This window comes from Falco rusticolus, chromosome 2 (assembly GCF_015220075.1).
Source record: "Falco rusticolus isolate bFalRus1 chromosome 2, bFalRus1.pri, whole genome shotgun sequence".
In the NCBI taxonomy this organism is placed as follows: domain Eukaryota; kingdom Metazoa; phylum Chordata; class Aves; order Falconiformes; family Falconidae; genus Falco; species Falco rusticolus.
In genome coordinates, this window is record NC_051188.1 from 18,930,951 (window position 1) to 18,955,788 (window position 24,838).

The 24,838-nt window shown below is 42.0% G+C and overlaps 1 protein-coding gene across 2 annotated transcripts in view; it reads right to left on the bottom strand.

Moving 5' to 3' along the window:
- Positions 1–1,879: 1,879 nt before the first annotated feature.
- Positions 1,880–24,838, bottom strand: part of ARHGAP20 (Rho GTPase activating protein 20) — a 62,336-nt gene continuing 39,377 nt past the window's right edge. The window contains exons 7-15 of one of the 2 annotated variants that reach the window (XM_037377839.1): positions 22,635–22,712; positions 18,562–18,628; positions 16,454–16,636; positions 11,828–12,006; positions 8,704–8,865; positions 7,182–7,291; positions 6,083–6,272; positions 5,483–5,594; positions 1,880–3,161 (exon numbers count right to left, since the gene is read on the bottom strand). In XM_037377839.1, the coding sequence (XP_037233736.1) occupies positions 2,101–3,161; positions 5,483–5,594; positions 6,083–6,272; positions 7,182–7,291; positions 8,704–8,865; positions 11,828–12,006; positions 16,454–16,636; positions 18,562–18,628; positions 22,635–22,712 (2,142 nt within the window). In that variant the 3' untranslated portion in view covers positions 1,880–2,100. The remainder of the gene's footprint in view (positions 3,162–5,482; positions 5,595–6,082; positions 6,273–7,181; positions 7,292–8,703; positions 8,866–11,827; positions 12,007–16,453; positions 16,637–18,561; positions 18,629–22,634; positions 22,713–24,838) is intronic. The other variant, XM_037377840.1, reaches the window with a different exon arrangement.

Below are 24,838 nucleotides of genomic sequence, written 5' to 3' on the forward strand. Positions count from 1 at the left end.
TTCAAAATAGCATCTTTTTTTTTTTTTTTATAAAGGAGGTGCATATGTAGGGCTGCTAGATGACAGGTCTCAAAATACATACAAAGGGGTTTACCTCTGGAAGGTGACTATTACAGATCAGATTCTGTGTATTACCATTTTTATTAAAATAGCTGAATATGAAAAAGATGAAAAAATAACAAATTGAAGTCTTTGAGCCTGCACAGAATTATACATGCTAGTATAGTTCTAAGTCCATGATGGTTTATTGCGTTACGTGGGTCTCCACAAATGCAGCTCTGCTTACAGCTACGACGTTTGCAGGATTAGAGCCAAAAATAATAACCTTCTGATTCCATATTTTCAAGTAAGGGTATTTCTTGCTTTGCAAACAGACACCCCCACCCTCACCCACCCCCTCCTCAATCTGCTGGAGAGTATCCATTCTGTCTGATACAGAGAAAAAAACCTTTAATGCTGATAATACTTGGAAATGGGTTAGTGTACTGGACAGCGTTTACATTTTTTAGAAATGTGTAGTGACTCAGGAGCATAAGCACCTTTACGAGAGCATAGTTAAGCAGAATAGGATCTGAAACTCCACAACTGGCCATTACCAAACTGCAGCGGGGGAGGGCTTTTGAAAATGGAAAGGTAATGAATAAGTCAATGCAATTTCAGAAGCAGTGTATGCATGCACACATGCCCAGATGTATTTAGTTTAGCCCTGCCATTCCTTCTAGCTTCTTCTATAACCTGCCAGTATTAAAGAATAAATCTTGCTCTCATCCAGTGTCTTGCTCCCCACCTTTTCTTGCTTCCAACCCTGATACCTATTACCTAAGAAGATCTCTTTGCACCTCCATGTCGTTAACTGCATCCCATTAACTGAAAACACCCTCATCTTTCTAGATGAAGAGCAAAAGGGTAGGAACTATTGTTTGAATATTATCAGAATTTATAAAAGTCAACAGGATGATGACATACAGTATGAATGATGCCACCCAAAGTGGAGGAAAAATGCTGCAGTCCTTCCTCATGCAAGATTTGCAGTGGCATCACTGGGACTTTTGCTTCAGCAATAGCTTGTAGAACTGACCTAAAAAAATTTACACAGAATATAAATTGAATTTATGACATAACAAATAATATTTAATATATAGCATTGAATGCATATACATCAATATCAGTGCTGTAACAACAAAACAGAACTCGTAAAATTAGCAGCAGTTTTTTGCAAGTACAAAAATACACATTTTTTTCAGAACATATATAATAGCAAAATTTATCAGGATATATTATACAAACTCAAAGCATTTAGATAATGCATTACTTTTAATATATTATATGATGTTTTAGATGCTGCATAATAAAATTACATGTGTTCTGCTTGCAATAATACATAATGCCATTTACAGCAGTGTTAAGAAACTATTCACAACTTAAACACAAAAAGAACAAGCCAACGAAGCACAAGATATGAAACACACAGAGTTGCGAGGTGTTAGTTACAAGCTTCAGCATTTCTCTTTACGTATTTTTGAGCTTATTTTTTTCTTTCCTTTGCAGTGTGAAAGAAATAACTACACCTATCGAACATACCTTATAAACATACAGAAAACAATACACTTATTCCTTGGAGGACAATGAAGGTAATACCTATCAGTTTCAGAACAGTAGTATAGTACCACAGATCTATGCTGACTTTGCACACTACATCAAAACCACAAAGGACTGGGACTCACATCCGCAAGGCTCAACACACGAGTGGTCAAGGGGAGAGGCCCAGCAGGCACCCTGCTGCCCTGGCAGGCTCAGAGAACAGGGTGCTGCTCTTAATTTCCTTCTGGGACCCATCCAGATTTTGGGGAGATTTCTGTTTGCTTGTTTTTTAGCAATTTTTATTATTCTTACAATGTTCTTGCAAAGCTTTATGTGGGAACATTACTCAGACAGTTTCCTAAAAAAAGAAAAGCTGTGAATCTGGGAACTGCTCAATTACATTTGAACAACCTGGATATTAAACTTAAAATGAACACACATTAAAACCCAAGGCATTTTCTTTATGGTGTTTATTTTAAGCATTAAGATTCCTCCGCAAAAAAGCTTTGGTCAGTCTCTTCAAACTTTGGATTGTTGTAATGCTCTTCTAGACCTCCTCTTTGATCTTGGATCATGAAGTCTGTCTCTTCCTGTGATTCTCAGAGGTAACGGCTGAATGTCAGGCTTAATCAAATAGCCGTCGACTCCGTCAGTAGGCTTCAGGGGTGCTGGCCTGCTGTTGAGCTCCATTGAGCCCCTCTCAGCCAAAGCGTCGGTAGGTTGTGGACATGGTGGCACCTTGGTAGGTGTAACCAAATAGTCATCATCTGCTTCAGCGGCAGTGTCTTCAGGTTTCTTTAGCGGCTGAAAAGTGCTATCAAAAGGGGAGGAGGTTTCAGTTGGGGTAAACACAGATTGGTCTGAAAACTGAGAGAAAGCACTGTCCAGAGAGCTCATTGATGACACAGATGGAGATGTCCCAGGAGAAGACAGGCTAGAAGAGCTAAATCCTGAGCAAATATTTAATCCCTCTGGCATTGGAGGCAGGAGGCAATGGGACAAGTCTTTCTTTTCAACGTTCTGGTTTGTGTTGTCACTTTTACCAACGTTAATCCCTATAATCAAGCTCTGATTGATAAGCTTTTGCCCTTCCATCTGCAATGACCGAAGCTGACGGAGATAGTCTTCATCCTCATGAAACAGGACAACATCACAGCTGGCTTTGCGTGTTGCCTTCTCATGACCATCACCAATGCGGGCAAAGTTGGAAGCGAGGAGGCCAATTGCAGGCTCTGAGGAGCGCCTGTGCCTCCTCAAGGTTTTGAGAGCATCTGAGGTGGCTGCTGAAGAGCAGCCCAGTGCACTGGAGCAGAGAGACTCATTCTCTGAGTTTTCTTGTGATGAAAACTTACGGTGTACGTCAACAGAAATTGTCAACTGTTTCGATTTGGTTTTACTTTGGATTTCATCTACCTCTGTCTGCTCCGAATCACCATCACTCAGAGTGAAGACAGACTCCCTGCTCCTGTTATCCTGATCTCGGTTCTTAATCCAGTCACTAGAAGAAGAGTCAGCTTCATCATTTGCCTCGTTTTCCAGGCTGTCATACGAAGAGTCATTCAGATGGAGAGAAACAGCATCTGCAAGGACAAATCAAGTGTTAACATACCAGTGACTGAACCACCCTGCTGAGAAGCAGCTGCATTTTTTTTTCAGCAAGGTCCTACACACGGTTAGAGGCAATCCCAAGCACAAATGCAGGCTGGGCAGAGAATGGATTGAGAGCAGTCCTGAGGAAAAAGACTTGGGAGTGTTGGTGGGTGAGAAGCTCAACATGGCCCAGCAATGTGCACTTGCAGCCCGGAAGCCCAACTGTATCCTGGGCTGCATCAAAAGAAGTGTGACCAGCAGGTCAAGGGAGGTGATTGTCCTCCTCTATTCCACTCTCATGAGACCCATCTGGAGTACTGCATCCAGCTCTGAGGCCCCCAACGCAAGAAGGACATGGACCTGTTGGAGTGAGTCTAGAAGACAGCCACACAGATGATCAGAGGGCTGGAGCACCTCTCCTGTGAGGACAGGCTGAGAGAGTTGGCGTTGTCCAGCCTGGAGAAGAGAAGGCTCTGGGGTCACCTCGTAGCAGCCTTTCAGTACCAAAAGTAGGCTTACAAGAAAGCTGGAGTGGGACATTTTACAAGGGCATGTAGTGACAGGACAAGGGGGAATGGCTTTAAACTGAAAGAGGGCGGATTTAGATTAGATATTGAGAAGAAATTCTTTACCGTGAGGGTGGTGAGGCCCTGGCACAGGCTGCCCAGAGCAGCTGTGGCTGCCCCATCCCTGGCAGTGCTCAAGGCCAGGCTGGATGGGGCTGTGAGCAGCCTGGTCTGGTGGGAGGTGTCCCTGCCCATGGCAGGGGGGTGGACTAGGTGATCTTTAAAGGTCCCTTCCAACCCAGACCATTCTATGATTCTAAGTATCCTTTACTCTCAGGAGTATTTGCCCTTTAAAGATTCTTCAGGCAGAAATGCCAAAAATTTCAGAAAAAGTTACTGTCCTATTTTGAAGTAGAAAAACTGAAATGAATGCTAAGTTGCAGTTCAGTCAAGAAACGTATGATAAAGGCACAAATAAGGGTTAGGTTTTTTTGTAGTTTGTTTGCGGTTTTTTTAAGCGTGGAATGTTTAGTGCTAGGCAATCCAGCTATAAACAATAATTTATATACAGTATATTCAACCAGTAATTTATGTTTTTCTTTTTGCTAATGAATATTGAAAGCAACATTTAACCTTTCTTTCCTTCTTTTAGAGAAATGAAGAAAATGGGGCATACTTTGTACTTTTAGGGTCTTCCAGGAATTACAGTATCTTTAAGAGCAACACTATGAAGAAAGTTCTACTCTCAGTTTAAACAGCCACCTCATTTCCACTGAGCAGTGCACACTCGGGCCCTATTCTGTATATGCGATAATTGGAATTACATTAAATCTCTTTTGCTCTGGGCTGTGCTAAGCTGACTTATCTCACATTTGCAGCAGAGTTCACGCATGGGCAGTCCCCATGCCTCAGTGCATGCCTGAAAACTTGTTCAGTTGCTGTAAGCTATTGTGGGTCTGAACTCTTGAGTTGTAGCACATCCTAGCACTGCAGATCCCATGTGCTTCCACTCTTGGGGAGGAGGCAGGCCAAATTTCACTGGATTTCACCAATTTCACTGGAGGCAGAGCATGAGGAGTTTGGGACAGCCACACTGAGTCAGTCTGGCATGCCAGAGCAAGTGCCATTACCACTTTTAGTATAGATCAGCTGTGCCAAATTTTATTTTACAGAAACCCTGCTTTAGAAATATTTTAAGGAGAGGCCCAAAACTCCTGTAAAAATCAATACTATCACAGAATAGTTGGAGAGAAAAAGAGCATTAATGATATTCTGGAATGTTCTGCCAACTAGTCTGTCAGACATTTTCAGTCACCAGTTCCATGACTTTTCTGTGCTAGTAGCAAAATCTGGATGTCCCATTGAAACTCTGGAGAGCTCTCTTTTGATGATGAAGAATAGACACTTTCAACCCTAATATAACGGTGTGACAGCTGGACTGCAACCATTATAACCAATAATTATTATTATATTGTTGATCACTGACTTCCAGTTATTCGGGGAAAACATAGGCTGGGGCAAAAATTCTAGACTTGAGATGAAACCTTCTCCAGATTTTTTTCTTTTTTTTTTTTCTTTGTTTCCCCTCCACCCTTTTTTAACACAGTGCCTCAGATGACTGGAATAGGAGAAATGGATTCTTTGGAACAGCATTTTGTGATAAGGTCCAGGTCTATGATAAGCTGAATCAGTGAACAGCAGTATCTGGGAACACCACATAAAGAGGGAACAGCATTATTCCATGGAATATACTGATCTTTTGCCTGGCCGAGTTTAGCTAACAGGATTGAAACATCATCTGTTACCTGAGCTGTTCTCTCTCTTGCATGTCATCAGTATTTCTCCAAAGAGGGAGGTAATTTCCTCTCCAAAAATCCTGCAGCAGTTCTCAGTGAGGAACTGTACCAGACTAGAAATCTGCAACAAAGCAACGGGAAAGAGATGTCTTGTCAGAGCTTCCATTATTCCACTCAGGGCAAGCTCACCATACAGATGAGGAACAGGAGCAAACTGCCCATCCATGATGTGCTCCCTTACAGCCAGGAACTCCTCTCCTGATCTCCTGGGCCTGAGAGGAAAACAGATAGGCCCAGGTAAAATGTCCCAGGATGCATCCCGGTATACATCTTTTCCATTTCTACTCTGTCCTGTTCCAGGTTTACCACAACCAGAGATCTTTTTGATGACAGTAGCACTTTGCTAATACACTCGGTATAGCTTTATGATATCACTCCCCTTCTTCCAGGCAGATTATGAATATGGATCAACGAATGTTTCTAGAACCCTGATAAGTGGACAAGTCCTGATGTAAAGAGGTACTGACTGTTTTTGTGTTTATAATCAACAGCCTGGTTGAACAGGATGAAGGTTGGTTTGGGTTTTTACTACACTGCAGTGTCTCTTACCTTTTTTGTAAATTCACTTTCTATATCAGGAGTGGAGGAAACAGGAGGCCAGAGCAAGCTAGGTGCAATGCAGATAGCCAGATTAAATGCATTCATCTGGTTCTCTTCAGATCGCCTTTCTATACCATGCAGTACTCCAAAGATGTAACGTAAGAGAACAACATTAGCTCTGGGGAGCTGCTCTATTAACCTGAAAACATACACAAATTTAATTCTTCAAATTAGTGACTGGACAAAAATAAAACCATTTTCCATAGATACACACAAGTCAAGACAGTGAAAATACAGAAAGAGCGTAACATGGTCCACCAATTAAATTAGGGAGTGTGTCAAAGAGGTGTTCTTGTTCAGCTGCTTTCCCTCTCCTAGCAGTTTTCTGGAAGGACAGAGAACACCCTAACACATAATGAAAAACACACTCTGTCAAACTAATGAACCAAGTACAATGTATGACATGAAACTGTATTTCACCTAAGTTGCCTCATAATTCACTATTCACTTAACCAAACAGTTCAGTTTGCCATAAGTATATATGTATGTAAGTACACGTGAGGTCACCTAGTGCACCAAGCTCTGTTTCCCATGACATAAGTTTTGCCCACTTTCTGTTTTGTATCACCTGCAAGGGTGCAGGCTTCCCTTGTCGCTATGCTCCTGTATTTCATTCACAGTTCCATCTTGGCTTCAAAAAAGTCACTAAAATTTGAAATGAATGAGGGGGAATATATGAGGAATTGATTTCAACTACCCTTTCACCTAGGATCTCAAAGTTCCCTGCAGATTATTTTGGATTTGGTATCAGGCAGAAATGCAGGTCTTGAATAGTGTATTTATAAATACTATAAATACCATTTTTTCATGAGAGGATATTCATTTGTTTACTGATATCCACAAAGGCAGAAAAGCAGGACAAAACAGAGTCAGAAAATTGTCCCATAGAGGCAATCGCTTAAGTATATATTCAATGATCTGTCATACATGAAGATATTGTTAGCATCTATTTAAAGGAAAAAAATAATTGTAGGTTCAAGATTTGGGATTCTGCCTTCTGGGATATAAATTCATAGGAAAAGAATACAGAGAATATAAGTAACTCTACCTTTGGATGCTTTTTATCTTCTCTTCATTATTTCCTTGATCCATCACAGAGACCCACTTATCACAGAGCTGGGATGACAAAATGCTACCTGGGATGTTGCGAAGAAAATCCTTACCAAGAGAAAAGAAGAACAAAACGCATGAACAGCTGTTCTGGAGCAAGGGAGGGAGTAGGAATAAGAACGCAGTTACAAGAGGATGTATCAGTAGGATAACACTGGCTGACAAGCATCTTGTTACACACAGCAACAAAAACCAGCAGAAAATCACCTGAGATAAAGAAGTACTTTGGATTATGCTTAGAGTGAATATTTTCCTGCCCTTCCTCACCCTTCCCTGTCAAAATAGAGGCATTTGGAAACTTCATCTGCTATTGCTGAACTAAAAAATCTGCAGTGGGACCAATAATTTTGATGCTGCATATCTGTCTTATCACTTCACCTCATCTTCAGTCCCTGTTTCTTCTCCTTAGGTGACAAGCTTCAATATCTCCAGACCATAAGCATTCCAAGGCACCCCCACCTTCCTTCCTCTAATCAGTCCCTTTCGGTAATGGAGTACTTACACTGGTCATGGGTAGTCTTGCTGCTCCTTTTCTAAATACCTCAAGCACTGGCAGGCAAGTTGTTGCAACTTGGGAAGAAGCCCATATCCTAGCTTCCCAAACAAGCTAGGGTAAGGGAAGCTATGATGCCCATGAATAACACATTTGCTCTTATGTGGTAACTCTTCACTGTTATAAACACTAAGCAGTTCCCCCTCAGTGAAACCGTTACCATGGGATGAGTATTGCACCCCAGCAGTTTGCATGGTGCAGCTGTCCTGACCTAAAGGAATGTTATAAATCCACCAGTAGGAAAGTAATTGTGCTTCCTCACCCATAGCAAAAGGAATGGCTTTCTCCAATAAAAATATTCCACCAAACCACTGCTTGCTTGAGAATGGAGATTACTATTTCTTTTAAGCAAAAACTACACACAAAGAGATGCACTGCAATAAAACAAGAAAAAGAAATATGATGATCCTCCTTGTAGCTGAAATTTTAATGAACTCTTGGGGTGCTTTTTGCAGAAGGAACATTGTTTTTAACATACAAGTCTATAAGAAAAGGTAATGCATGGGAAAATCAACCCAAATATTTTGAGCAACACTATACACTCACTAGGATATGTAGTGTAGGGTATTACCAATGAGTAAGGAGACAGGTCTGCAAATCTGCTTTTCTAGTATTTCATTGACTTTAAGCAGAGACAGAGAGAGTAACAGGTTATAACAGAGAGAGACCAGGTTATAGCTGAGACCTCAGGAAAGCTGGCAGCAAAATAAGCTGGCTAGACCTCTCCTCCATCCTAATTCAATGGAAACCCCCTTTGGAGATCCTCACAACGTTACTGTGCCAGTCCATTCTTCTTAATTGAGCCCACCAAATCTTCTTTGGGCCTGTCCCTGGGAGAAGTCCTACTTGTTTGTGCCTAGGATCTGCGCTGCTCTCAAAAAGGGGGAAAGGAATGTTCTTCACATACCTTAAACAAAGATGCTGTCACAAATATGGATTCACAGGCTAGGTCCACCTCAGCACCTGAATCAAGCTTCTCCTTGAGCTCTTTGCAGGTTTTTGCACTTCCAGAGCGTCTGAAAATACCCTCAGTGGACGGACCTTCTTGGTAAAGGAGGGAAAGCATGTCCTAAACAACATTAAAAGGCAGAGAGGCTTTCTCAGAAATATCTTTTAATGTCCAGTGCCATTAAAATGTAGTTTTGCCAGTTCTGCTGAAGGTGAAAAGCTCTGAGTCCTAAAAAAGCTCACAAAGCGAACGCAAGTCAAAGCTCACCCTCCAAGCCAAACCAAACTGCACAGGAAAGCTGTGGTCTGGGGCACTGATTTTGGAAAACATCCCCTCAGAAATACTGTGCTGCCACTGCTGAGCACTAACCTCCTCCATGATCTTCCAGGATCTATGCAAGTTTTAGCCAAGTCATTTAAATATATAAACATTGTGGTATGGGAAAAGGAGAGTGGTCTACCTAATCCAAAGCTCTGCATCTGACAGCGGCTTCAGCCAGACACCGCTTTGCAGGAAGATATGAGACCCTCACTGCTCATCAGTGTGTTCAATATTATCACCGACCAGAGATGAAGACTTCTGTTCCATGCCTGATGTCTGAAAAAAATGAGATTTTATCTAAGCTGGAAAGTGCTTTGTTAATATCTACCTGCACTTCTACAGCAGATCAGAGTCAGATTTTTACCCCCTTTGCTTCTTGTGAGTGGTATCGTACTCTGCAAACAGCTCAGGGCTGTTAGTGGGACCACCTCCGGGGCAAGGTGCTCCCACCTAGGAGGTCACCCAGAGAGGAATAAAGCTTGGTTCACGGCTCCTCTGAAGCCAATGAAGCTGCAAAGGAATAAACAGGTAGGCAGCTCACTACATTAAATATTTAAAAGGAAAGGGAAAACAAGAAGATTCCTGCTTAGCTTTTAAAATAACAGGAGAGGCTGATTTCTTCTGCTAAATAAGAGAGGAAAACGAGCAGAAAAGGAAATGCTGAAATCAGAGGCCTCTCCTGAGGTAATATGTACATAATATTTTCCAGCTGCTTAATTCTCTGCTGTCTCCTGTGGGTCACCTCTCAGACATGCTGGTTACCTCTACCCAGGCCTGGTCCAAGTGATGTGAAATTTGTCAAGTTTGTCTCTTCTGAGGGAGAAAAGCATGCAGGCAGTCTCTGGGATTATGTACATGCACGCAGTGGTCTGAGGACCAAGTTACCAAAAGAGACGGCAATAAAGGGTACACTGGGGAAGAGTTTCTTGTCATTAAACCAAGTTACTGTAACAGTGATAGCTAAGCGGTGGCATTTGATGAATTTCCTAGTCAAGGCTGTAAGGTAGGTCTTCCTGACACACAGCAGTGCAAACAAGTCTAATGGAAACTATTATTTCTACTTTTCTTTGATGTTTCTTTCTTGCTCTTGCAGAAGTTGAAAGCCAAGCATTCATGTAAGTGCAGACACCTTGGAGGAGCACCTTCATGGCAGCAGGATTTATGCCAGCATTGCCATCTTTTTCCAGGAGTTTAGAGCTCTGCTGTCAAAACAAGCTGAGTTCAACAGCACAGGATCTTAGCATATAAGCAAATGCTTTGAAAATATATTTTACATAAAATACCCACAAGAAAAAACTGGGAAGTCCCTCTTAAAGTAGCAAACCTAGACAAAATTATATGAATTAAGCTAACGGTGTAAGACAATTCAGTGTGGCAATGGCTAAAAGAGAGCCCTTCAGCTGTGAAAGCAAGTTTGAAGCTCTGAAGCAGAGGTATCAAATATGCCTGCAGCATTCATCCCTGATATGTTCCTTCTTTTGCAGGTAAATCCCACACAGTCCCTCAGATGCAGTATTCCATTCTCCAGAGTTGCTGCATGAAATCAAAAGTAAGTTATATTTTGTAGCATAAACAGAGTGTTTGAGATTCAAGGCACAAATTTTACCAAGCTATGATTTTATGCTTAGTAACTTTGGGTTTTTTTTCAGATAAAAATTCGTTAATATTTATGTTTTGGAGAAATTTCTGAAATGCAGCATTGGCTCATCTCTCAAATAGAGTGAATAAGGGACCAGGTTCTTCCAGAGTCCATCTCTGGAGGGCTTATTTAAATAACCTAAATGATAAAAATGCACACCTCTCCCTCAAAAGAAAATAACAAACCCACACTATTAAAAGACCTGAAAATTCCTGGTATGATTCACTACCCAGGCAGTGCTAAAGCAGCGCATCAAGCACAAGCTTTGGAGATAAACCATCTCTTCCTGTAAACTGGTGTAAACCCACTGATTTCAGTGAGGTTCTGGCAAGTTGTTCCAGCCGAAAGTTGGGTTGTTAGGATGAGGGGCTCAATCCTGCAGGGCTCACTCCCACTCCCTACATGTTTCAATTGCTGCACTGATAACAGGGCAGCCCTCAGTCCTGACCAAAAATGCCACACAATTGCCTTAATTATGCCTAAGAATGGGCTTTAGGTCAACATTTTTCATGTTCCTGAACTGTTTTTGTGAGCAACCACAGCATTAGTGCTCCCTTGAGACAGGATGAAAAGATGCTCTTACAGGCTCCACCTTCCCACCTATTTTTGCAGTGGTGCTGCCAGATCAAAAATGAGGACCCAGAGTGCTTGCCTGCTGTGGGATGCCTTCAAGAAAGGCTCTGAAACTGTCTGCATAAGGGCAGGTAGCGTTTGTATGCACACGCAGGCTGTCTGTATGGGACAGTAGATGCCACATTTATGGAGTTGGGGATTTTACAGAGATCTTTGGAGTGGTTTAAAAAGTGTGTGTGAACGTGGCATTTATTTACACTGAGTAAGTGAGGATTAGGGAACCAGCCTTCCAGTGTGGGCTATAAAGAAGAAACAGCTCAGAGCAGCAGACAAATCACATACATTTCTCAAGCTGTTTGTTATTAACCAGGCCTGACCACAGCATATGTTAAAAACCAAAGTTCTTGCTGAGAACCACAAATGAGGTTTCCTTCTGGTTGCTCTGCTTGGGTAATTTCAGTGTCCCGTTTACAAAGTGTCCCCATGTTCTCATTCACTACACAAAGAATTTCCACCACTGTAAGAGCCAGCCCTGAGCCTGGGACTCACCAAGAGGGGTTTGGGCAGGTTGTCATCCTCACAGATGGCTGTTAGCAAGAGGCCGAAGAGCTTCCCAGGAGCAGCAGATGTTGAGGAGAGGGGTGCATTGTCCAAGTGAGTGCCTGGGCCACGCCAAAAAGCCCAATTTATGATAGATCTTTTCCTTTTAAATGACTTTTGGCTTAAGTCTGCGGGAAGAGAAAGGTATTTATTAGAGCAAATGCATTTCAATTCTAATTCCAGTATTTGTTTTGCGGTGGTTACTATGGTTTCAAAGGAAAAAATGTCATGAACTCAACCAACTCCCTGGCATCCAGCTAAGCCTAAACCACCATACACATACCTGTGCATGTGTGTATGGAGAATGTGCTGCCTTACCCATGCTCTTAAGAGGATCACCAGCATCTGCACTGCACTGCTGGACCACAGTGTCAGCACTGAGTGCAGGATGGCAAACCTCAGCCCGCTGACTTTACACCAAGCTGGACTGTGCTAAATAACTCATTTCTTACCCACAGGTGCAAAACCACAGACATTTTATTTGGAAAAAAAATAATACATAAACACCACCACCCTCACCTTGGCTTGCTGTCTGGAGGCATCCTAATTCCCCTGGTAATGAGACAGAGCACCCACTCTCCCCACAAGTAACACCACAGAATCAGCTAATGGGGTGAGACATTTTCAGCCCAGGAAAATTCGCCACCTTTGCTCTCTTCTCCACAAAGCAAGTGTATCATTAGTGTCCTCGCTCTAAGCATTTACTGACCATGGCCCAGGGATGGTGCTTGCCCTTTAATCAATGCCTTCCAGATGGCATTTCAGCATGCTGCCAACACACTGATGGGCTCCTTTTGTCTTCATTGATTTTAACATATTTAATGAGTTATCTAAAGAGCACCACTAATTGAAGCCCTTATTTGCAGTGTATAGAGAAGGAAATAATGGTATTGGGATACAAAAAAGGGGGTTTTGTATGACCTTTCTCAACATCAGCCAATATAAAGTCTTCTTAACAGCACAGGCTAATGCTAAAGGTGGGTTGAGACTGTTTATGTTGAAAGTGCTAACTGGGAAAAACTTACTCTGATATATTTTTCCTTTTCTAGATGTTTTCAAAGAAAGTCAGCTTTGATTTAGTTGTTTGCCTACCCTATGCACCTTTCTGTTAGTGGTTCTTCCCTCAGCCAAACATTTTGCTTTCTGCTGTTTTAGAGGGCAGAGGGTAGAAGAAAGGTTTGCAGAAGTAAGGATTGTGGTATAATACCAGAATTTTTCTCCTGTACTTCACTACACTTGCTTTTTAGCCCAAATAGTGATTTTCATCATATGCCATTCCATTCTAGGAGATCATGCTCCCTTTGGGAATGGGCGGGAGACTTTTTATTAGAGGCTTACAGGATAAAAAGCTACAGTGTAACTCAAAATGTGAACATATGAATGTGAAAGCCTGATGAAAAATTCTTTTTGCAAAAAAAAATTAAGGAGGATATAAATTTTAAGGAGTCCAAAGATTCATGAAATACAAGCTTGGCAGTGTCTAAAGCTTTACTTGACACGTCATGTTTTGGGAGAATATAACTAACCTATAACTTTCAAATGTTTGGGTTTTTTTCTTTAAGATGAACTGGATATTAGCACAAGAATATGGTTTGCTTCACTTGGAGTTCTACTGACACAATGGCAAATACTGGTGATTTTTTCTGGCAAACCTGTAGATCTCAGTGGAAATAAAAATTAAGAAGAAATGCTATTTTGGAGAACAAGGAATAGCAGAAGTAGAAAAAATAAGGTTTTGAAATTAGGAACTTTTCTTAGTCTCTCACTGTTTGCTCCGCTCCTAAAAGCCATGTCTCAAATTGACAACGTGAGCAAGGGGTAACTGTGATTAACTGCAGCTCTCTCCTGGGACAGGAAGGAAATCAGCGTTCTTCAACATAGCAGGGCCGAAACCAACAACTGATGTATGGCAATGAAATGCCATGTCACTTACAAAACTAACATTCATGAAACAACAGGAAAACTCATCCAGAATTTTCATATCCTCTTTTCTAAGGATTTGAAAAGTCTTAAGGTAAAGAGCAGATGAGAAGGGGAGGATGTATACTTTATTTTCTTGAATCTGTGCAAAGGTACACCACTAGGAGAAGCCCGGCCTGCTCTCAGCCAAGACAGATGCCAATTATTGCTCCGCAGAAGTACTTCCATACAAGAGCCTTGCTCTGGCGGATTATTCTAGGCCAGAATCAGAAAAAAAAGCAATACTTCCTTGGGTGCAGATCTTGCTCAGAGCTCACAGCAGCCATCTATTCTGCTTATATTTTACATGCAGGGAATTTCTATTTATAGATAGTGTCCCAGGCGTGCAAGTGGCATTTCCACTTCTTGCAAACTAAGCAGAAACTTCTAAATAAAGCCTGAGATCTATTTAACTTGTAACATCCTTTCTGATCAACCTCCTAACTGCCAAACAGTTTTCAAAGACCTCCTTTCTATATTGAGACCAACCTGTTGAAATTTTGCTTTCTATTTTAACAGACAATTAAATAATAATTTGGATTACAGGCTAGCCAATGACAGCAGTCGGCTCTTTCAAGTTAAACTTCAAACAAATCAGTATTTACAATACTTTTTAGACATGCTCATAAGCATCACTTAATGGCTGTGTTTAACGGGTAGGCGACCTAGTATTCCTATTACGTTCTGAAAGGCTGCAGGAGAGGCAACAGGAACGCTCCAGTTCTTCCACACAGTAAATTCTTCTGTACTTTTTTAAACCATCCTGCCAGGTCAGCTGTTGCAACTACACCGCTACAGTTAGTGTTCACACAGCTGCTTACTTCACATGATGGCCAGTTATCAGTCATTTCTGCCTGTCAACACCTACAATGCTTTCTAACCACGGTGCATGCTGGTACAACTGGGCAGCTACTCCTTGCTGCCTCCAGAAGGGACAGCATGTCCAGCACAGTGGTATCAGTGCAGGGAAGTGATGGGAGGGAGGATAGCACAGCATGTCTGGCAGTGAAATGTGGGGTTACAGACGCTGTTCCCTGTCAATTTGCCCTGTATGTGGTAGCGCGTCTAGTGGTTACCTAAGAACATAGATTTGGGCTTGCTGATCTGAAGATGAGCCCAAAGCCAGATCATAGCCTTGGCTTGCACACAGGTACCCTTCATCATTTTCTGAAACTAAAATAAGTGAGGAGTTGGGGAGTTGGGAAGAGCACAATGAACAGAGCTGTATGCAAGATACTCTGTTTTGCAAGCCGGCAGACCTATACATCACTTTAAAAGGTGTTGTCTGGTGAAAGTAGGAAAGGTGAATGGCCTAAAAGGCTCTTTCTCCACTTAGTGCAGTCCCTGTGCATGACATGCAGGCTGCCGCAGGCTTCCGCTGCCCCAGAGCCAGCCTCCCCTCCCCTCCTGTGGCTTGCACAGCACCACTGACAACACATCTGCATTAGAACTTTACAGGCCTGATTTGCATTTATATTTTCTCTTGCCAGTCAACGTCAGCTGCCAACCGGGGCCTGTAAACCTAATTACACCCCTTTGCTAGATTGCCTCATTCTTAAAATATGCCATGAAGTAATATATGATACAAATTACTGGGAAGGGGGTGATGAAGGCGTGTGGAAAGGAAATTAATTTATATAAAATGCAATCAATTTCCGGAATAATTTGTAACAGACACTGGTATAGCCTCACTATATTTAATTTCTAACAACATTACAAATGGATTCTATTTGTATATTGTGGGAAATCTTAGCTATTGGAGAGTGCACTGGATAACAGTGTGCATGTTATTTTTGATTATACAGTCATTAATGGTGAAGTAGGGCAGAGTTCCTAACTGAGCTCAGTATGCCAGTGTGTTAAGCACAATAAAAACATACCATGGGATGCATCCTTGCCTACAGAGTTTTTAGTCTAATGCCCAATCCTGTAAATATCTCATTCATTTTACTCATGAACAAAGAGCAGTCATTGTGTCATTGACAAGAGAGTGCAAAACAGAGAGCTGGTGCTCCTATTTTTGCAGCACCAAGGCCAAAAGCAGAAGAAAACATTACTGTCTTCATTTACTCAAAAAGAACTGAAATAAAGAAGTTGCATTTGCTCACCTCATCTAGATACTCAAGTACATGCCTAGGCTTTGCCGCGTGAGGGTCCCTGTAAGGCAGGTGTGCAGTCCTAAGTACCTTGTTGAGATAAAAGATGCTGCCAAACATTGCATGGGAATTCTGTGCTGAAGTCAAGCCTTGACTTCTGAACCGCAAAACCACTCTGCCTTGCTACAGAGCATAGCAAGGGCTGCAGAGAGAAGCTCAGCTAATAAACTTACAAAAAATTGCAGGGGAGAGATCTTGTCTTTCTTTTCCTGGTTTTAGAACAACCATTTGACAGGCAGCTTGTCAAAATGTAACTTAACAAAGATGACACACATACAACAGCACACTGAAATCAGGGAGAGCTACATTGCAAAATCCCCGGTGCAGCTGGAAGGTACATCTGCATGCTCCTCTTGGCTTTCCACCACGCCCCCACCCCAGCACGTTTGCTTTCTATAGCAGAGCCAGAGAGATAGCCAGGCTGTGGGTGAACGATGCTGGGGTGAGCAGGGCAACATACCATTCAGCTGCTGGCACACAGCCAGGCGGCTTGGCTTCAGCACAAACTGGCACTGCAGCTCCTGGGGCAGCTGCTCTGTCAAGAAGGACCCCTGAAGCTGCCTGGGGCAGGCACAGTGCTTTGATCCGTGGGGCATAGCGTCACGAATGTGGCTCATTTTAATTCCAAAGGGATATTCATGTCCTGTTCAAAGAGAAATCATAATAATCTGTGTTGGATTGACTGGAGACTTGCAAAACTCCATCTGCCTTGGAGGAAAAGCAGATTTTGCATGCTGGCCTGCAGCATTTTCTCTCTCGGTAATCTCAGAATTGATGCTTTTCTGCATATTTACATGGGCATAAATCATACACTGGCAGACATAGAGTTATTGTGTTTGGTGTAATTAAACAGATGTAAAAGTAAAATCAGACCTATTACAGCTGTATCACATAAAAGCCCACCAGAAAAAATACACATGACTATTTCTGAATTCAGTGTTTATTCTTTCTGCTGCTCTGCTTGTGGCACTGAAAGTTAGGTATTGGTTGCTCATATTATTCTGGTAAGAAATGAGATTTTGGGAGCAATCATCGATCAAATTTTTGCTGAGCATGCAAAACCAAAAAAATCCAGTGTGAAAGTGATCTTTCCTCCCTCTCTGTGGTAAGTGCAACAGCCATCAACTCAGTCAAACGAGACACAATTATGGTTCCTGTCTGAGCCTGGAACAGGAAGGAAACATTAATCACAGGGCTAATGCAAATGAGCTAGGCTTGGCATTAACCAGCATCTTTGGGGACTACACAGAGGCAATTCATTTCTGGAGAAGCTTTCAAAATGCCACCAGAAAGATATTTTTCGGACTTGTCTGAAGACCTGGCATTGAAATATATTAAATGTGGACGCATTGTTAAGATGTTTTAGTTAACTTGGCACTTAAGACTCTGATAGTGGAAGAGACATTATTTGAGGTTATAGGTAGTGTGAAGCAGAAGCATATTCAAACTCTGCTTCTGATGTCTACCTATGATAAAAGCTAGCCATATCTAATAAACCTTTGCATAAATATCAAGAACAGCATCAATTTTATATCAGACTCTTCCTTCCCAAGGATTGTAACTTGAATTTGCAGTGAGAGAGAGTCAGTCAATTACAAAGGCCTTTCCCATTTCTGAATTCTCTGGTTCTATGTATAAAACCATGGCTGTGACTTTATCTGAAGAAGCTACATGTAATAGTCAGAAAGACAAAGTCTGGTATGTTTCAAAGACAAAATAGTTTGGACTGTCTATAAGGTGCACATTTTATAAATACTAATGTTGTCTGACTCCAGCAAAGCATTTGTAGCTAAAGTTGCTTTAAGAAGGAATGCTAAGATTTACTGGGGTTAGATTTGCAGGAGGAAACCAGAAAATCTACAAACTTTTCTTTTCTAATCATCTGTGAACTCATACAGCACAAGTAATGCTGGGCTTCTAAAGCAGAAGGTTCTTAGTAATGGGAAGGGATTTGTTCTCATTGAATCATGGGCCAAAATCAAATCACTCCATCCAATCACTTCTGAGATTTGGGTTGATTCCCAGGAAGCAAATATTTCAAAAAGCATTTTAGAAAGTGAATAAGCAGTAATTTGCTCCTTATCAGAGGGGAGATGTCAGCCAGTAAGAGAAATACAGCATTAGACAAGGACCTCTTGAATCAGCTGAGTTGTGGAAGAATGGAAGATTTCTCAAAACTCTGCTGAGTTTTGCTGAGGAGGGGAGTAAACAATGCTATGGAGGTGTAGGAAGAAATATGGTAAAGCTGGACCGGCTCCAGTAAAGGAGGTTAGTGAGTGGAGCGGCTGACTGTAGAAAGACTGAGGCTCATGCAGCAAAATTGGAGCAGAAGAAAATGAACTTTTTCAACTTCTTAGTGACACAAGCAGACAATTGCTCTTCAAAACAAAGGATCAGCATCTGACTAGCTCCCAAATAGGCAAACTTGCGTGACAGGGAAGTAAGAGAAAAAAAAGGAAAAACAAAACAGAAGAGGAAATTGCGTTTCAGTCTTCTCTGTATTTCTTGCTTCCTTCAGCACTAAAAACTGAGTGAACGTTGAAAAACAAAACTATGTTAAGAACTTACCAATAAGAGGGTAAGGAGCATCTTCTCTTCCTGAAATCACCCACAGCTTGTAGTCTTTTTCAGAGCCCTTTAAAATCAAAATTAAGAACGTTTGACAGCCATTAACAAGAGGTTCGTGTTAGGTTTCTCACAATAAAGATAATCTGCATGTTGTCAGTGGGATCAAAGGAGCCCCCTTACTTTTGCAGTGCCCAAATTTGCCACCAGCAAAGCTTCTGAATTGTGTCTGTCCTGTGCAATGTGGTTTATGTGACCAGGGTCAAGCTCCCAGAAGTGAGAGGGGCTGGAGCCCACCATCTCATTTCTGAAGGAAAAGAGGAAGATTCGCACCAGTTCTTTCACTGTTCCTGGAAGCAGAGGAGGTCACAGCCTGCCAGGACTCAGGACTGCTGTTGAGGCTAGACTAAGATGTTGGCCACACCAGACCCCGCAGTCACGTAGCTGAGTTGGTCCCCAGCTCATGTGTTTTCTCATTCCCAGGAGGCTGGAAATGAGGCAGCCCCCAGCATGATTGGGACCTCTGGCTCCGGGTGCTTCTCCTGGTTCCCAGCACATCTGTGCCCCACTTCTCCCTGCTGGTGCTGAGCAGCACTCATCCCCAAGGAGAGACAAGTCTGATCCGCTGGAGGGATTACAGATAAGCAGCGCAAAGCAGAGGCCTGCTGCAGAGTGTGTGGCAGGCTGTGGGCAGTTCATGTGAGCTAAGGTGACCCTTCAGCTCCGTCCTGAGTACCAGGGTAACTGCATCCTCTGGGACATGCTCTGGCACACAGGGATCCCCAGCCTCATACCTGAGACCTCTGCTGCACCGTCTCCCCAGTTCCTCTACAGCCCTTGCCAAGTGGCAGGTGTGGAGGCTTGTCAGCCAACAGCATCCCATGCCTTGCACTGGAGAGCAGGGCAGGAGCATCATCGCCCGAGACCTGAGCCCATATTGATGATGCTAAGGCGAGGATGATACCCAAGGGGCTCCTGGCACTCAGCACTGCTCCAAAATCTCCTTGTAGGGCTGCCATCAGCCCTTTTGTGCAGCCCTTTTGTGTGGAACAGCTTGGGATTGCTGAATGGTGCTTTAAGATTGCTGAGTCCTCTTTTAAAATTTACAGCAGAGAGGATAAATTTACATCAAAGGAGATAATTTCCAGAGGACTGGAGACTGTGAACATCTTTGGGAAAAGCTGCGTAAAACCGCTGATTTAAAAGCCAATTCTAAATATTGCCTTTAGCATAAATATACAACCCAATGTTACAGTTTAATTGAAGCAGGAGAATGGTACATTACTGCAGATATGACAGTGAGATAATAGAAATAAAAAGAATGGCATTTAATAGAAACCATTTTTTCAAGACAAAAGGTAATAGCAAGTGGATAAATACACCGTATGAAAAGTGATCTATTATACTTTAAATCCCTTTTCAGTGACACTGCTAAATCAGGATAATTAAAATATAAAAAGTTTTCTGGCTACAAAAGGTGATAAATGCCTCGTGATAGTATGTATTTAGCTCTAAAATTAAATCTTACCTCCTTTTAAACAGATTTGCCTACTATACTGCATTGTCTGGACCTTCACCCAGTGCCCCCAGAGCTCTTGGACTTTCTACTCCCTGTACTCACCCAGTGTAATGCTAATAGACCAAATAAAGCCTTCGCAGTTTGCTCTCTGACTGACAGAGCTTTCTGGCCCATATTAGCACTGCTGTTAAGTTAGCTAGCAGGGGGCAGAAGGAAAATAAATAGGCTTTGGAGACATCTCTGATGCCTCAGGGCAAGCAGCCAGGAGCAAATAAATACAGCTGAGGAGCACAAGAAAGGGTATTTACTTTTCCTTTTAAATATATATATGAAAGGGTTTGTCGCAGTGAAGAGGAAGCTAGGGAAGGGGAAGAGCTAGTAAGCGCAGTTTCAGGAGACAGACTGCTCATCTCTCAATTGCAAATGTCCTTTATGGGCTTTATGAGGCCATTTGTCAGTATAAATGTGACTGTCCCAGAAAAGTCAGCAAGTGTACTTATGGAGCTGGAAACCCAAGGCCCTTCTTTCTGCCCCACTTGATAATTTGGAACAGATGATCAATGCCATTCTGCACAAACTAGTTGTCATTTTACCAGAGCAACCACAGAGGGAAAAACCCTGATGTGTTAAACCAGAGTGAACTCAGCCAACGTAATAGCCCATTAATCACACAACATGTGAAATGTAGTTTTTATAATTGCCATTGAAAAGTCATAGAGCTCCTTTCAAGTGGTTCTCTCTGGACATAAATAAAAAAAACTTGCAGCGGCACATAAGGAAAAGCTTCCTTGCAGTCAGAACAACCCTGAGAGGGGGTTGGGTGTTTGTGTGATACACAGACTACAGCTTAATTTATTTAGCTTGTTTGATTTTATTACTAATCTTGTGATATGCCTCTAATGAAAGAGGCTTTATGCCATGAAGATGCAGTGAAAAAAAGTTGTATATTACTTGGGCAGATAATTCTGCAGGCAAGATTTTACATTTTTTGGATGGCTTTCATTCTTTTTCCACTTGAAATAAAAACATAACAAGGAGGAAAGAATTGGTTGTGATACATACAAAAGAACACAAAGCTGGTTTTGTGTTCTGAGCCTCCTCCTGCTCATCTCAAACAAAATATTCTCTCCTAATACTACCATTTCCCTGGGTTTTCTGCACACAAAATGAGGAAGTGCAAATGACAACCATAAAACGGGTAAAACTGAAGCACATCATAATAAAGACTTGCAGCTGTAATACAGCATAGTCTCTTGATTTTTGGTGCAGACTGTGGGAGACAATCTGCAATTAAAATCCTAGTTTTAACTCATATCTTATCCTTTTCACCTTGCTACCCCTCCATCAACTCCGGAGCTACCTTAATGGGACAGACTGCTGGATCCTGAGCTCAGGCCAGAGCCTCAGCCCTGGTGTAAATGGGATGTCTGAGCCATAACAAGATGGCTAGACAGAAACTGCTCTGCCTGGGAAATACCAAGCTAGCAGAATAGGTCCCTGGATGCATTAAAAGCCGTTAAGTAAGGGATAATGAATGTTAGGGAAGGCAAATTCTGAAGTTACTCCAACTTTTGCTGTGGGTCTCCAGAAGCCCCAGAGAAGCACAAGAGTGGCATTTTGGTCATATTTAACTCTTCACACTCAGGGCTGTGGTAAGGAAAGACTTGTCAGATGCCACACAATGAGATCAACACATGCATCAGGAGTAAGACGTTAAAAAAAATCTTGTCAACCAAATAGCAGACTGACAGGCAAGTTAAGAAGCTATTATCCAGGAGCTTCTATGACCATCGATGTTGGTTGGAGCCACACTGTGAAACAATGAAGGAAACAGAATAAGGGAACCAGAATTTTTGTCCCTTGCACTGATTCACTACTATACCTGAAACACTACCTTGTCTGTTTTAAGGCAAAGCAAGCCACCTGAGGCACTACTTGATCTACTAGGGATCACTGCAGCTACTTGGTGCACTACCCTGCATTATTGTAAGTCCTGTAAGAGGCTTTTCCAAACCGTTTCAGGACATTGCTTAAATTGGGTGCATTCAGATTCTGTGCAATCGCTCAGTTACATTCGTATCTCACTTAGCAATAAAGGTCCATGGATATTTAGAGTGTGGACACTTGAGAGCAGTGCTTGTACTTGTAATCTGAGGACATGTCTGATTATGAATGTTTGCACATTTTGAAATGAACTAACAATCAGGTCAGTAGGTTTCATGTTCACACTGAAGTATGCAAAAGGAGCTGTATCAAACTCTCACCTCTTGTGTCAAGATATCTCCTCCTAGGCAACAGCAAAATAGATTTAAAAGCCACTTCAAACATGATGGATCCCTTACAGGGATGAGAGACTTACTCAAAACTTTTAAGGCACTTGATGACCTCTGGAAATCTACACAGCAATGGACTTTTACTTACCTTCAACAACACCGAATTGCTATGATAAAGGATTTCATTAATATTCATATCCTAAAACTTGGAAAAAGTGCAAGAAAAGATTTGGTTATTAAAAGTGACTACAAAAAGACTCATTAAAACTGGTGCAAGGACTTACGTTAATTCCCAGCTGCTGCAGAGCCATCAGAATTACATCATTTGCTGTATCAACATTAGTTACACTTAGAGTTTTTGACTGTGAACAGAAAAAAGGAGAAGAGGAAAAGGGCATTAAGAATTTGCATTTGTGAGCAGTATCTGAAGTACAATAGCTTTGTGTAATTAATTGTTGGAAAAATTGAGAGTATTCTGTTAAAATTTCACTTGATAATTAAGTTATACTACATAGGTAAAGATCCAGCTATCTGAGGCCAACGTTTGACTCCTCTGCTTTGTTACATACTCTCTGTATATGTTCCCCACCTTCCCAACAGCTCCATCAGAAGGCAGAGTGCCATGATTACTGGGGGACAAGACTTCCACATTAAAATATGCAAAAAGACACCGCCACTAACTGCACTTTAGACACTGCATAAGAGAACTGTAATGGTTTAATCTAAAAGCATGCAAGTTTCCTTTGAAAAAATGAAATATTTCAGTGGGTGTTTTCAGTGAAGTAAGAGGTTCTCATATCAATTATTAATAATTTCTGTTTTTTTCTACTGAAGAACTCCCTGGCAAGAAAATACTGTACACAGACTGTTCATCTCTATATCCTTTGCCACATTGTATATAGGTTTCTCAAAGCTTGATTTCGCTTAGTACCGGAAGCACTTCCTCCTGGTAATTTTTCATCCAGTTAAAATGCTACCTCTCCAGCATCCTCCAAAATCTGCTGATCGGCAGTATGGAAAAGCATGGATCAGCAGAAATGCCACTTTCTAAATAGTTACAGCGACCAGCACAAAGTGCCAAGCTTTGTGTCAGAGGAAGTGTTGCTTTCCACAAGGCAGTCTTTCCAGAGTCAGATTTCAGCACCTGCTGCCTGGCACCAGTAGGATTCCCATACAACTGGGCAGTGCTCGGTACCTCAGCATCATGGGCTGCTCTTATGCAGGGCAGCGCATTTCAAACACCCCAGGTTTAATGCCTCCATCTTCAGCCTTGGCAGGATGTGGCAGCACTGATGCCATCGCCTTGCAAAGGCGAGAACAAGCAGGGAGAGCGTGTCCAGAGTGTTTTTTGCTTGCACTGTAACATCCACACTGGCCTCACTTCCAAACCGACAGGCAGCTCCCACACATCAAGCCCAAGTTACTAAGCCCTCTTTAGAGGCATGCTGGTTTGGCTCCGCTAACAAGACAACACAGAGTTTGGACTGCAGCTGGTTCATGGCCAGCCTAAAGCCCTGGCAGGACAAACACATGCCCACTGCAACAAACTGTCCAAGTGCATCCAATGGCCCAAAGAAGGGAAGGTAGGGAAGGTGGTAGAGGCAGGATGCAAATGTTCACTGCCAGTCCCAAGACAGTTTGCTATACCCTGCTACCCTGTGTAGCATATCAATTTTATACTGGCCATAGATGTTCAGGTGAAACAAGCCTCTGACATTTTGCATTTAGAAAAGATCTGAGTTGTACAGTCCCTGACTGTAACAAGATGCCATGGCAATAAAAGGAAAGTAGTGAGAATTCAGTATATCTTGCTTCAGGACATATCTGAACGCTCATACCATAAAAAATTTAACATTTGCCTGAAGCAATGACATCTGGCTCTCAGGAGTAGGTCAGCGCATTTGCATAAGTTTTGCTCTTGGCTAGAATACAGTAAAATGGTTTGTGCTTTGTGTTCAGCCTTCCTTACCCTCCAAAAATGAAATAGTTCTTGGGCTTCTCCAGCTGCTGCAGCACAGGGACCACAGTGCCATAAGAACTATTTGCATCACAAAGTTTCCATCTGTTCCTCCTCTGTTTTATTACTGATAATAGCTAGACTACAGTGTGTCGTTTCTAGGACTGTTAGGATCAGGAAACAGTATTTGGCACATGAGCTAATTATAGCTAAGGACAAAAGACATTTTATAAAAAACCCAAACCCTGATGTACAAGAGTACAACACCTGAGTGTGTGTATGATTTACAGTCATTTATACCTGAGCATATCTTGATCTGCAGTTCTGGATTTGAACTACTACAAATATTGTTACTGTTTATTAAGCTTTGCCTTAGTGACCTGGTAATTCTAACTATTATCGTTTACCTCAATAACGATTTTCAAAAAAAAAAAAAAAAAAAAAAAGGCAGACTTCTTTATGCTTACATCTACGCAAATACAGAATTCTAAGTGAAGATTCACTGTTGGGCAAAGACCTCCAATGAAGTCT